The following is a 14,290-nucleotide window of genomic DNA, read 5'->3' as shown; positions in this document are numbered from 1 at the left end:
GGTTAGAGGCAGCTGATCCTTTGCTCTTGCTCCCAAATCTAAGAGTGTGGTGGGGGGTGGGGGGGTGGGGGAGTAGAATTTTAAGCTTAGTCAGAGTCATTTTAGCAAACGCAATAGCCAGAACAGGTACGAAGACAAATGTTTAGAGGTAAAAACAGGACTCCATTCTTAACATGGATCTTGACCAAGACTTTTTTTTGTCAACCTCCATTTCCAACACAGAGTTAACATGCTCCTTTTACATTAAACAAGGCCTGTGATATCTCAGTGTCAAGCTGTTTACACAAGACATTGTTAATAAAACAAGCCTGCGTAATGTTTAACATTTTTTTCAGTGCATTATTGAGAATTCAGTCTTTCCTTTAATTGAAAGACCTAAATAGTTCTTCCTTATCTGTTTTTAATAGTATCAACATTATGTCATAAAATATGAAACTTAACCATTTGCCTTTAAGATAAGGGCCATACACACCCTTGGTACACCCACACAGGTATTGCAGTTATTATACCTGATTATTCCTCTTCTTCTATAGTAGTAATAATTAATGTCACTGTTTTATTCAAGTGTCCCATTAAGCCATTACAGTGTGACAGCACACACAGCACAAGGACCTGAAACAGCTAAATGTAATTCAGCTATCATTTAGTCTGTTATGCACATATGTGCTTTTTGTACATGTTCAAAATATCTTCTGTAAAAAAAAAGGCCTACTGTGAATAAAATTATCTTTATGTTCTTTACAGTCCCATGCATTGTATATAGACATATCTAGCAATAAAATGTTTAAATGAATGTGCAGGGGCTCACAAGTTAACGAGGAACCAGTCACAGTGCTACATTTTTACTGTCCACACAGCAGACACTTATCCAAGATTTTCTTAAATTCTGAGATTAACAAAATCTTGCTTTCATTGTAGAAAAGATAGCTAAATGATAATATTAAGATAATTAATAAAATGATAATATTAATAAGATAATTGGTTATAGCTATTGCCATTAGCCTGATTTCTACTAAGTGCCGTTTGAAGGATGTGGCCCTGCTTTTCCTCTGCTCTGTATTAACCCTGTAAGAGAGTGTGTGAGAGTATTAGCAAGCTTACATGGTGGTGCTGGAGAAGGTGTGCATCATGCGCTGGGACAGTGAGCTGGAGGAAGGTGTTTTGGCCATCATCTGGTGCTCTGGAGTGGTCACTGGTCCCAATATGCTCACTACAGATAAATTAAAGATCAATGCATTCTAAGTTCGACACAGCTCATTTTGACAACCAAAGATGTTACAAATGGGTACAAATACTAAAAAAGGAAAAAAAGTTGGTTTTAATCTCTTTACTGTCATGTCATGTGTACTCTTTACGAACTAATATTAGTGAAACTTTCATTCTTGGCAGTCACCTGTCAGTGATTTACCTTTGTGATCTGGGGTATCAGTGTGGTGAGCATTGTCCATGCCTGCATTATCTGGATAAGCAAAGTTGCCCCAGTAGCTTGCTGGAATACTAAGCAAGCGCTCTATAACCTAGAAAGACATTACATGAATTCAATATTAGTAAAACCATTCTAAAGAACAGAAACATCGAAGTAAACAAAAGCACACACAGCCATACACGATGTGCTACTTTATAAACACTGGACTAGGGCTCTGAACATAATGCATAGACATTGCAGTTATTCTTTATTCTCATTCACTTTACCCTTGGTTGTCTGTTTGTGTCATGCAGGATGGTCATGGGTTCTGGGTCAGGAACAGCATGACCTACAAGAGTAGGACCAAAGACCCTGGCCAGGTTGTTCACATCCATCTTGGTGTCCACACTCTGAGAGACCCTGGGAAAGGAGAAAGGGAGGGGGTGGGGTTAATAGTTTTAACTACAATGAAATACAATGAAAGTTATCCTGTACTGTGCTGTGATGATGAAGGAGGTTACAACATGCTTGCTCACTCTTGTCTCAAACCCTATGCAATTTGGATAAAAGTCCAATAGGAGCACATGGGAGTAATAAAAAGATAAAACAAAAGGCTGCTGAGCTCTGCTACAACATAATGAAAATTACTTTTGCAGATGGATCATCAGGCAGGCCAGAGTGTCTCGGTTGGGTTGAGGCAGTTCACTGATGGTCTGATACAACATGGCCAGACTGTTGCCATCATCCTGGATTTCTACAATAAAACATTAACACCAGTCATTTCATATTCTTGTACGTGCCTGTTGGAGCTCCTTAACTCACCCAATTCAGATACTTCGATTTTGTTTTACCTAGTGTTATTCTTAGAAAAATAACACTAGGTAAACATTTAGACAGATACAGACAGAAATCTCCTGTAAGTGTTTCTACCAGTCTCAGAAACTCACCAGCTGCTTCCATGAAGGCTTTGTTGAGGTGGAAGGTGAGCAGCGGCTCTGGAAGCTTTCTGAAGAAGTCTTTGAGGACACCTGTAATGACGTTGATATCATCTATTTTGTTAAGCGGAGGGAGAGTCTTGCCTCTAATCAGCTTCTCCTTCAGCTCCTTCACCATGCGCTCGTGGCCAGAGACTCTGTAGAGGCCGACCTGAGGCAAGGAAAAGATAAAAGAAACCAACTCTCATTGTCTGACTGCCTGTGATAACATACTTCTAAATGAGATGACTAATGTCTACAGTAATCACTCAAGGGTGAGGATCAAAGGCGACAAGTAACCAAGGACTCTCAAAGTCTGTCTCACCTCATGCAGACCTCTGTGTTCAATCTCCTTAATGCAGTAGATAACCAAAACTGGGATCTTTGGGGAGGTGACTGGAGCAAAGTCAGCCAGGGTGGCCTGCATACAAAATATGCCAATTTATATGTAGGTAAAATGAAAAAAATGAACAATTGTGGAATGGAAACACACATAAAGCAATGTGAAAAGTGTACCTCTGCTGTGTTCTTGATGGGAGTGCTGATAGCCGTGGGATTACAGGGCAGGGGACAGCGTTCACGACACTCTGGGTGGGTCACCACCCTGCAATCCTGGCAGCGAAGGTACATCTTGCCAAACTTTGTTCTTCTCCCACATGGTACACAGAACTCAGACTTGATCACCTTAATGATAGTGGGGACACAGTACCAAAGAGGAGTAGATACTTCAAGCAGTACGTCCGGTTTGTAGCAACGATGCAGAGAGATACACAGTCTAAATCTGAATGCTTCAGTTTTACAACAATAAGTCTACAGTCTTACTGTTTTGGCGATGAAGTGGTGCTTCTTTCCTCCTCCGTTAGCTCTGGGGGTTCGGAGTTGGGCTGGGAAATCTGAGACTGGTGTGCTGGGAGCCTCACTGGCAGTCTCAGATTGGTCAGTAGTGGTTGTGTCAGCCCATGCTGGAGCAACTGTGGACACAATCACATGTTGGTAAAATGCCAAAATCAATTAATTTTGTTGTAAGGTCCCATAATGAGAATTTTTTAAAAAAATAAAGATTTACAAAGTTCTCACCACTCTTTCTGCTGCGTGTCCAGTAAGGCACAGTTTCAATGGTGGAGACGGCCTCGACAGCACCACCATTTACAGGCACAGTGATGGTGGTTTTGGTCACTATAGACTCATTCAGCTGAATCATATAAAAAAAATATATATTTTAATTTTCTTTTAGAGTAAACTAATAGACATTTGAGTTGGTTTAGACAGAAAGTAATTGAGGTTCATTTTCTGTCTATAGCCATTTTAATAGTTATTCTAATAAAGAGACCCAATCACCCACAGCTGTTTTACTGGAGCAGACCATTTTTCAAACATTAGTGTGTTCGGCTGCAGAGGTCAGCATTACCCTATCTGATGTGCGTCCAGTAGAGCGAGGTTTCTTCACTGTCTGTGAAGGAATCTCAGAGAGTTTTCTGGAGGAACGCTGTGGAATAAAAATGTAAAGTAATTTACAAAAACCCTTTGTCATGGATTGACTGCTGAAAACAAATAGTAAGACAGAGTTGTGCTAATGTATAGAAAGACATCAAGTCAAATCACTGATTGCCTTTACACCTAGATTGAAACTACCTAAGCTGAAAGAAAATATTGAAGGCATCTATTCAAAATGTGGGTAAAGACACGACTCACTCGTTTCTGACGTTTTCGCAGTCTTACTGTCCTCATCACAGATGAATCCCAGTCCTGCAAGAAGAGAGAAAGAGATTGACTATATAACTTAAAATGCCAATTCATTACACATGACCCTTAATGAACAGTCTCACTATCTGAACCTCAAATCATCAGTTCTCTTAAAATATAAAGTGAACTTTTATGGAAATGGGTCATTATACCAGAGAGTCGTCTGTTTGGTCATAGCTGATGTCTGACAACAAAGAAGCTGATTCATCGATGGTAGTTAACCTGTAAGATAAATTAAAGTGAATTTAAATTTCCTGTCTGGTGTTGTTCCTGTGTCCATGGTGAGTTTGAGAATTACACAATGTTCCGGTGAATTACATGCGCTTTAATACAGGAAGTTGCATTTCAAAATCGATAAAAAACCTTTATAATGGTTATTTCAGAGCCAAGGAGGATCTGACCTTCGACTGGAGTTGAGGTTGCCTTTAGCAGTCTGTGCTGCCTGGGAGTGAGCACTGAGGAAGGCCAGGGCGGAGCGCTGCTCTTCACTTAGGTGGACACTGTTGCCGTTGTTCTCTGTTAACAGCTCCCGGATCAGCTGTAGCTGACGTTCCTGTTACACCCACAAAGCAGCAGGTTGACAGAGAAAGGTCCATACATGAAAAAACAGGCAACTGCAAATGTGTCCCATGAACAAACATGCAGATTTACAAGACTTATAAGTAGTGTTGCACCAACCAGCTTCTCATAGACTGCCTCCGCCTTCTGCCGCCGGCGGATCTCCACATCCACCTGGTTGCGAGCATGCTTTAGTTTGACCTCCAGGGCTCCCCTCTCAGTCTGCGCTTTAGCCAGACCCTCTTTACAGGAAACCAGCTCCTCATCTGACCGCAGCCACTTCTTACGGCACTCCTCAAAGTTCACTGCCATCTGGAGGAACTCTGAATAAGACAACGGAGGAGGAGATTGTTGTATTGCCTCTGTGCACAATAAACTACTTTCCTCTGTGGTGGGTAGGGTATGTAAATTAGGTCTCCAGAATTCATTGGTTTTAGTGGCAATGATGCAAATTGCCTTTAGAGTCAGGGCAAAAATACAAAGACCTCTGCTGTATAGTGAACATATGAGTGACAGTGTTTCCTGTTAGTTACAATGGAAATGAATTGCTTTATTTGGACTATTAAAATGGAAATTTTTACTACACCCCAATAGCTATTGCATCCCCCATTTGTGCCATGCGCTGCACCATCAGTTTCCACAGCATGTCTGTAGTCCTGGTCCCCTCATCCTTTACTTACTGAAGCAAAGGCTCTATACTCAGTACTGCTTCTGTATTCATTGTCTGGGGCTAATAACTGATTGCACCAAGTGACACTACCACTGCTACTAACGCTAGCACCATGCCACCACTGACCAACCTAGTTACAGGTTCTTAAACTCCATTGTGTTTCTCTTACAGGTTTCTATAGGAGGTGGCAAATACCAAAACCAAGTGTGGAAATAACTTACGTGGTTCAATGCCCTCATTCAGACCGTCCACCTGGGCTCTCAGACTCTGAAACTGGTTGTACAGGTTCACCACGGGCGACTCCATCGTGTCTTACTGCAGCTGGGTTAGCTAGAGTTGACATCAGCTTAGATTAGTGGGGAGAAGTGGACGAGTTGGACGATAATGTCCGTTAATGTTAGTTTCATTTTGGTGTCGTTTTACATTGTAAGCGTAACGTTACCAACACTGCATTTCATGTCAGTACACCTTCAAACGTGTTGAAATGAAACAAACAACTAACGTTACATCAAAGCACAGAAGAAACACGATATAACTTATTTTTAGGTTACTTTTCTGCTCATTTGCTAAATTGTTGTCACGCCCCGTTTAACGTTACTGGCCTATTAAGAAGCTATCGGTATGCTAACACTAACGTTAGCAAGCTTGTGTTGACCCGACTTTTCTAACGTTACCTGTTGTTACGTTGGTCAAAAGAAAAATAACAAAACACGTACCTGTGCAATGATTTTCATGTGATAGTGCGGTTGACATGTAATGTAACAACGTCCGATGTTAAAGCAGAGGTTAGGTTGTTTCTTCCAGCTGTGCCACACCTGTCTCACAAAGTCTGCACATTCTTCTGCACAGTTCAAAATCAGCGCCGGTTTTCTTCCTCGTCAGTTGCTATGACGCAGGTCGGAGCGCTCTATCGCCCCCACTCATCCAGAGCTGTAACTGCAGGGACTTGGACTCCAAGAGATTTAGAGGAAAATACTTACAGAAAGCAGCATTAACTGAAACTACTCTGTACCATACAAACAGAAAAAATATATTTTATTATATATATATATCATATATATACTATATATAATCATATATATCTGTTGCTGCACTGTGCACTTTATCTGCTTTCCCGGTGGAGATGAGGTTGACACGAAACGTGCTCTCGCATTCCCTGTTGTATGTCTGGTGCATGTGACGAAACCTAGTACATCTACATTTCTAAATTTATGTTTATGAACCTCCTTCTTTTGTCTAATTAACTTCTCTAATATTAAACTGCTATTTAACCAATAGAGTTACGAAGTCTCCCATACATTAGAGGAGGTTGCACAAGTAACTAAAAACAGGGCGAGGTTTCTGCTTGAAGGTTAGTCCAGCTCCCGATATCTGACCTCACTCGCTCTCCATACTGTGATATCAAATCACGCAATACAGCACTGGTGCGGAAATTATGTCGGTCCACCATATCAATATCCTCTTGAAACCAGCTCACCACCTGTCGCTCCTGCTCGCTGCACACTGGGCATCCACACCAGCAAGCAATCAAATTAATCAGGCCACGGATGGCATATCTGGCGGTGCAGCCAAGCTAACACACTGTGCACACCACTTTAATCGCAGGCGTAACACCACACACAGCACACCACTAAAGTCAACTGCAACCAATTTCACATATGTGTCAAAACATTAGGCATTTTTACACACACTTAACAATAGCACCGCTACTCCAAAATTATTTTGTGTGCTTTGCTGCTGCTTTTTATAATCGCACTTGAATTCTGATTTAGCAGTGCACTGTGTTGCTGTGTGTGTTGTGTGTCCTGCAGGTCCATTACGAGTTGATTCGGACATCATATGACCTGTCAGCATCAATATGTGCTCTCGTCTTTATCAATTATTCATCTTCAATGTATATTTCCTCAAAAGTCACATAATCATCTTAACTGACAGACCCATTCTCTAATTTAGCACTAAGTTGCCTCTCTTGGCCCTTTTTAAACCGGAGTCTGGCCATCCAACCTAGTGGCATCACCCTGGAAGAAGAACAATGCAAATCAACTTCTTGGGGCAATACGGAAGCCGAGAAGCGGCCATGGAATTTCTACTTTATTTTTATGCACTGTTGATAACGACTCTCCACTTAATCTCGGTTATCTCGAGATAGACAAGAGATCGTTATTCTCGTGATCAACGAATTATTATTACATGTGTTCGTCTTTACTTCAAAAACTAACGTTAAGCGCTGCACGAAACGGCTCCGTCAGCATTACCGGTCGGCTACAGCCTCAGCCAGCTGTGTACGGACACTTCTCCGCACTTAAGGTTTAAAAGTCAAGACGAACACCATTATTAATTAATTCTTATCACCGAGACTACGATCTTTGTTATGTCGAGATACGAAATAATTATAACTTCGTATCCTCGAGATAAAAACTTTGGTAACTTACAAGAGTTGGCCACGAACGTGGCCACCTGGTCTGTAGGCTGTAAGGCTAAAGTAAATTACACTTACCTTGTTTGTTTACTTGACTGGAAGCTGTTGTCACAGGCTCTTAGTTGAAATCAAGACGAACACATTATTGATTTAATTAATTATCTCGAGAAAAAACGATCTTTGTTATGTCCTTCGAGATAACGAGATAATAAGTCGCTATCACCATATAACTGAATAAAAATAAAAATAAATCCATGGCCGTTCTCGGCTTCCGTATTGCAAAACAGTTGCTTTCAGGAGACATTTTTTTCATTCACCATGTTTTTAAATGTGTTTATAACACAATTAGTTCTTAATTAGTTGTTTATCGGATCAGACAACATATTGTAAAAGGCATGTCACCACTTTGCCGAGTTTATTCAGAGGCAGCATAATTCAACATACACCCTCACAATCAAAGCATTGCAAACCAGTAACTTGTACTGTAATACCTGCACAGATTTTCTTTCATCTACAAGCAGTTTTTAAGACAGAGTGTTTACCTGAATAATGAGTTCACAGATATCTAAAAGATGCATGGATATGACAACAACAAGATCCAAATTTCATAAGTACATCTTAGGAGTGAACAGGAGTGTCAGGAGGCTCTAATGCAGACTGTGCTGACTGCAGGGTTAGGCCTCCTCAGTGGCACCATTGGAAGGGTAATGGATCCACAAGCAGCCTCATGGGGAACACTTGGCAGATAAACATCTACTTAGGAGGATGCATTGAAGCAGACCACACCCCATATACATCCTGTGCATATTTGTGCTCACAAAGCAAAGTGAAGTTTATTGGTCTGGCTAGAGATAACGGAAACAAGATTTTGATGTAGTTTCTGTCCACTTTGGTGACTCCATACATAAAATCATCCATATCGATAGAGGGAGTGGACAAAAAAACCTACACAAATTAATGAAATACAATACATTAGCCAAAAAATACTAGAAATGAGATTGTGTCAGGTGTTGAATTTCACAATTTGGTCATTTTGAAAGTGTGCCTATTTTGACCAGACTGTAATACGCATTGTGCATTTGCATTACAGTCTTACCTTCGAGTTTAATCAACACTTCTCTGACAGAGTCTCAACAAAAAGTGAACACTACTTCAAGCTTCATGAAGGTAGTGTTCTTGCAGAAATATTATATTGAATTTCATTATATTCTAAAAGTGTACATGTTTTTTGTCAACAGCCTGCCACCAGCACCAAGAGTCACTTTTCATATAATGCTTCCTGAGTTAACAGGATGTTTTTACAAAACGGAATGTAACACCACTGGCAAAACTACTTTCCTCATCCGTGTAAGGACGCCAGATGAATCTGTTGGTGCTAAGTGAGTCTGCAGGTAGGCTATGTGGAAAAGCTCTGGCCAAGTGAGTGTAGGACAAAGATAATGTGCATAGGTGCACTTCTAACATCCCATCAATTGAATTACAAGTGGAATATCCTTTTCAAAGAGTGTTTACTGGAAAAGCCTCCCTCTTTCCTTCACTGCTTCAACATCAACAAGATTTTTATCCTCCATTTTTTGAAACTTGACACTTGGTAAACACTCCAACCCAAACACATTCAGGAGTGGATTAAACAGCTTATATTTTCCAGTTTGAAAAATGGGAAGGAACTCTATAAAAATATTATTTTTATTGATTTAAGCTTGTTTTAGCAGTATATCTTGTTGATTAAATAAAGGAAGAACATTAAAACTAAAATAAAATAACAACACCCCTGTAGACAGGATCCATTACCATTTATAAACTGTAGATGTAAAACTCTTATGTACTGATAAAACTATTATTTTACATAGACGTGAAATAAGCCCTGTAGTGTTCTCAAGGGAACAGCAAGAAAGAGTCAGGCAGTGCTCAAGGCTGAAGCTGAATCACAATGCATTTGTAACAGTGTTGTTTCTCAGAAGAGAGCAGACAAAATGAAAATCAAAGGAAATTGACACTTTTGCAATGGCTCAGTATTACTAGTTTCAACATATCCTCTCAGAGTTGTTTTAGAATTATTTTAAACTTTTTAATGACTTCCTTTTGGCGCCACCTGAAATGATAAGGAACAAAAAACATGAAATAAATGATTTGGCATTGGAGATTACTTACAATTTGTTGTAACTGCATGAGGGACGGATTTCAAGTAAGCTACACTTCAAATCCTCCGGTTTTTCAGAAGTCATAAATAATGGTGCTGCATGCAGAGAAATGTAAGGAGGTACTGAGGTGCAGCTTTAGGAGTTCCGGAGTCACAGTCTCTCATCCACTAATCTCCACGCGAATGGTATGCAAGTTCCTGGGTACAGCACATAGCTGCTGAAAATAAATGAATAAAATGAAAACAGGCAACAATGTTAGCTTTCTGCAAGGCTTTTCATGACCCCACGGTGCAAATGGGAATGACGATGATAAGAATTATAGCCACTGCTGTGGCAATGAGTGCAAGCAGCTTGCAGACCTTGACCCGGCGGAGGTTAGCCTCCTTACGCCTGAGTAGAGCATCATAGCCTGGAGTGTAGATGTCATCCATCCAGAACTCCATGTTGTTGGGGTTCAGAGACTCCTGGCCCTGAGGAACATAGAGCAGATATGAACTTATAGATTAAATACAAATCTGAATCTAATTTAAGATGTAGGAAAGTTCAAATATTGAATACTTTTTGCTGCTATGCATCATTAAAGGGTTCATTTATGACACAGAATTGTATTTTACTGTATTTATCTTAAGCCTGCATAATGTATTGTCCTAAAAATAAACCAGAAAACAGATCCCATTTAGTTGTTTATAGACAACAATAAAACACATTATATAAGTATATAAAAGCCATGACAGGAAACAAACACAGCCTACCCCAAAACACCTTACCTGTGAATCCAACGGGGTGACTCGTGCCTCTCTGTCATCGACAGTCCATATGGGCCTTCCCCTCCCCTCAGCCAGTCTGGGGTCAATGATTTTCCCAGAGGTTAGTCCACCTGTCAGACTGCTGTCTTTGTGGCGGAACAGGGACGAGTTAAACACTTGTTCCACCAGGGTGGAGGACTTTTGGGAGAGAAGGTTAGTTGTGCTGCCTGACTGATCCGCCTAGAAGGAAAATGGGCCAAACACATATTTAATGTATACTATATGCAGCAATAACTATTTTAACCTTAGGAATATGTGAAATACAGGCAAAGTTGACAATATCAGTATTAAATAAATACCCCAACTAAACATGTAAATGAATTTGAACAGATTGCTGGTACTGTCATCTAATGTCACAAAAAAGCACAATATTCTGAAAATATTTCCATTACCAACATTATACATTGTGTTTTTGCATTAATTGTATATGAAAGTTTGGTTCAAATTAATATGAAACAAGAAAAAGAAAAATCTTGGGGGCTGGATTATGTTTTTGACATCATGTCGCAGGCTGGAGGGAGGGGGGCGGAGGGGGATAGAGGGCTGAAACTGGCCACCAGGCCAGCAGTTTCCTGCTGTTAAGTTTTAAATTAACAACCCACAAGTGGCTAGATCATTTTGTAAACCAACCACATAATTATGTGTGTCCACCCAGCAGACTACAGGCCTTGCTACAGGCCAAGCACATTTTGTGGTCATACAGCACGGATACGCACATGGTGTGAATACTTTTGCCTTCAAAATGGATTACAGTTCAGTCTCTTTAAGAGCTGATGCTTATATGCCGAGAAACCCATGTGTCATCTAACAGTCGCTGTTACATATATTATGGAAAAGATAGAAATTTACAAAGTCTACCTGCCCATGTGAAGCTTTGCCATCTTTACTTTTTGAGAAGGACACTGTCCAGTCTCGTGCAGAGTTGACATTCAGCTGTTTGGAATCAGAGACACCTTTCTCCTCAAGCTGGGTTTTGGAAGTACGACGAGATGAAGCATCCTTCTTCCCTTCTTTACTCCCCTTTGAATCAATCTGACCTTTGCTGGTCTCGGTTTGCTCCCCAGGAGTGTTCCAACGGCTCCAGTCCAGACTGCTAGTGCTGGTCCCAGGAAACATATGACCAGATGCAGACAGGGGCTGAGGCTCCGATGACTCAGAAGGGGTTAGAGGGTGGCTCATAAAGGAAGACACACCACTGAGAGGCTCTAGCCATCGTCCACTGGTGCCTTGTCCACCACCACTGATAGGCTGCTGGATCTTTTCATCCAGTCGCTGCAGAGCAGACAGCACCTGAGAAATCTCAGCCTTTACATCGTTCAGTGACTCCAGTTGTCTTTCTATCTGGCTCATACGGAGCAGCAGCTTACACACACTGGCCTTGAGCCCGTCATCGCTGCTTTCGAGGGAGTGGAAAAGCCTTTGGAGTTGACCTAGGCGGCCACGTCGGGCCTCCGGGGTGTCCTGATTAATGGCCGCTGATCCATCACTGGGGTGCAGGACTCCCGTGGAACCACACATGCTTATGTCATCTAAGAAACGAAAGATGGCACTGATGTCATCCTCACCAAATTCAGGGTCATCTAATGAGGTCATGAAGGAGAGGCGATCGGCATGGACCAGGCTACGGAGGCGCCGGGGGTCTGGTGGGTCTGTCTGGGTTCCCTGAGCCTTGACTACATCACCTCCACTTAGCAATCCACTATCCCCACTCTCACCTCCTGAAGACCCCCCCAAATTGCTGATAGCAGGGGATGATCGTCTTGGAAGTTGCCCTCCTTGTGATTCCATCCCCACTCCAACGCTGCCCAAGCCTATACGGTCCTCTAAACTGTGACTCTTGTTGCTCCAGATGGCTCGCTGTGTCCTGGGAGGTTGAAGGTGCTGGGGGGACCAGTCTGGGACTGACCCAGGTCCAAAGTAAGTTGAGTCCTGTAGGTCATCAAGGCTCTCATGTTTAGACCGCTGCTCTGGCAACTGGTGAACTGTTGTTGGTGACGGATAAGGATTTGGAATCATGTCAAAGCTGTGATTGACGAAGCCTTTCTTCACCTCGCTGGGACTGGGAGACTCACTGTTAATGGTCACCTGTGGTATCAGAGGCGGCTGGTTATGGAAGTCTTTCTTAAATATGTTTCTCTTCTGGTCGACAGACGTTCCCGGTTCAGGTTCAAACACCTCGATGGCTGCAGAATCTCCACTAGACTCGCTGTCCGTCTCCAAAGGGAGGTAGATATTCTTCATGACTTCGTTGGGGATTTGACCACTAGGGTACATAAGTGTGGTGTGAGGCAAGTCAAAAGACACAGCCCTCGCCCTTATTGGAGGGGAGGACACGAGTGAGATTGGATCCGGGGGAAGACTTGCTCGCTTGCGGGCAGAGTAATTAGATCTTGGAAACAGCAAGTGTTGGTCGATAGGCCTGCCACTGGAGTCAGAGTGGGCACGTGCTCTTTCTCGACCATAAATGTTCAGCTGGTGCATTCCAGGCAGACTGGGGCCTGGGGACTGGTCGACGGGGAGGACTGTCTGGGCTCTCACTGGTTGGCTATCATCAGGGGCTCCACCCGTCATCTGAATAAGATTGAAGATAGTTACAATGTCAGCAGCGACGCCTATGGGCGATAGCCCCTGGCCTCTGGCAGAAACCCTATTTCTGAAGAGGGTAGCTGGGAAACAGGGGTCCCGGCTGGCAGCAGCAAACAGCAAACTCCTGAGCTCGATAAGGTGTTCCAGGTCAAAGCGGGTGCTGACCATGCGACAAAGGTCCTGGAAGGTCAGCAATTGGCGCATATTGGCCAGTTCCTCCAGGATCCCCAGAAGGACCCCAGGGTATTCCTGCTGCAGGTTAGCCATGGTTGCTCACCTGAGAGAGAAAACAAGGCAGTTAGCAAGGCAAAGCAATATTCGTTGTATTAAGAAACAAGGTCAAACAAAGCCACTGACACAAGATGTAAAAGACAGAAACAGGATTGCAGGTGAAAGTCAAGTCCCATATGCAATCTGATAACTGCATGTAAATCTTACACCAGTCCTTTATAATATTAATAATGTTATATAGTATAATCAGAATATTTAATGAAAGTATAATGATAATATATTATAGTTATACAAGTATATATAAGTTGTGTATTTTGTGTAGTATTTTATATTAATATTACACATTAAAGTAATAAACCAATAGCAATAAATCATTATTGGACGTTATTATGTATTACAGTCCTTTTTATTATTATTATTCTCTAAAACATTGATATAGATAATAGGTATTACAACTGAGTAGCAGTGTTTCAGATTTGCTAAGGTTTCTTACACTCGGATGGAAAAAGCCCTTTGAGTGAGAATCTGGAAAGCGACCTTGTTTTTGGCCCCTAAAATAACCGATCATCTGATCTGATGACGCCGTCACACTGCGCACATCTTTACCTCACTGGACATTTTTAATCTTCTCATCTCTATTAACAGCTTCAGGGCACACTCGCTCACTTGACTGAACTAATGCGGGACGTAGCGATGAATACACGAACATGCAGCCAGTAACTTTATTCCAGGCACTTTTTGAAAACAGTCTCAAGAC

General features: G+C 41.9%; 2 protein-coding genes across 2 annotated transcripts in view; both read right to left on the bottom strand.

The window, feature by feature from the left end:
• Positions 1–6,204, bottom strand: part of LOC118327749 (rac GTPase-activating protein 1-like) — a 7,863-nt gene extending 1,659 nt beyond the window's left edge. Inside the window, exons 1-16 of the mRNA XM_035661181.1 lie at positions 6,067–6,204; positions 5,572–5,680; positions 4,801–5,003; positions 4,524–4,675; positions 4,275–4,344; positions 4,072–4,125; positions 3,788–3,865; positions 3,457–3,571; positions 3,202–3,350; positions 2,896–3,063; positions 2,705–2,800; positions 2,353–2,551; positions 2,054–2,159; positions 1,693–1,825; positions 1,409–1,517; positions 1,102–1,210 (exon numbers count right to left, since the gene is read on the bottom strand). Of these exons, the coding sequence (XP_035517074.1) occupies positions 1,102–1,210; positions 1,409–1,517; positions 1,693–1,825; positions 2,054–2,159; positions 2,353–2,551; positions 2,705–2,800; positions 2,896–3,063; positions 3,202–3,350; positions 3,457–3,571; positions 3,788–3,865; positions 4,072–4,125; positions 4,275–4,344; positions 4,524–4,675; positions 4,801–5,003; positions 5,572–5,656 (1,826 nt within the window). The 5' untranslated portion in view covers positions 5,657–5,680; positions 6,067–6,204. The remainder of the gene's footprint in view (positions 1–1,101; positions 1,211–1,408; positions 1,518–1,692; positions 1,826–2,053; positions 2,160–2,352; positions 2,552–2,704; positions 2,801–2,895; positions 3,064–3,201; positions 3,351–3,456; positions 3,572–3,787; positions 3,866–4,071; positions 4,126–4,274; positions 4,345–4,523; positions 4,676–4,800; positions 5,004–5,571; positions 5,681–6,066) is intronic.
• Positions 6,205–9,545: 3,341 nt separating this feature from the next.
• On the bottom strand, positions 9,546–13,569 carry LOC118328377 (major intrinsically disordered Notch2-binding receptor 1-like). The gene is made up of 3 exons (XM_035662079.1): positions 11,575–13,569; positions 10,678–10,896; positions 9,546–10,380 (listed from the first exon to the last, which is right to left on the bottom strand). The coding sequence occupies exons 1-3, from the start codon at positions 13,567–13,569 to the stop codon at positions 10,186–10,188; spliced, it is 2,409 nt and encodes an 802-aa protein (XP_035517972.1). The 3' UTR covers positions 9,546–10,185.
• Positions 13,570–14,290: the final 721 nt, after the last annotated feature.

Source organism: Morone saxatilis, unplaced genomic scaffold (genome assembly GCF_004916995.1).
Source record: "Morone saxatilis isolate NCDOM2014 unplaced genomic scaffold, NCSU_SB_2.0 Contig18, whole genome shotgun sequence".
NCBI classification, from domain to species: domain Eukaryota; kingdom Metazoa; phylum Chordata; class Actinopteri; family Moronidae; genus Morone; species Morone saxatilis.
Note: the sequence above shows the minus strand (reverse complement) of the source record. Positions and strands in the feature narration are given on the sequence as shown.

Bases quoted from the DNA above. Each gene is read 5' to 3' on its own strand.
- LOC118328377 (XM_035662079.1), bottom strand. From the start codon at position 13,569: ATGGCTAACCTGCAGCAGGAATACCCTGGGGTCCTTCTGGGGATCCTG. The intron at 10,897-11,574 runs GTAGACTTTGTA...TTTTCCTTCTAG, and splicing joins GCAAAGCTTCACATGGGCAG to GCGGATCAGTCAGGCAGCAC. The intron at 10,381-10,677 runs GTAAGGTGTTTT...TATGTTCCTCAG, and splicing joins TCACCCCGTTGGATTCACAG to GGCCAGGAGTCTCTGAACCC.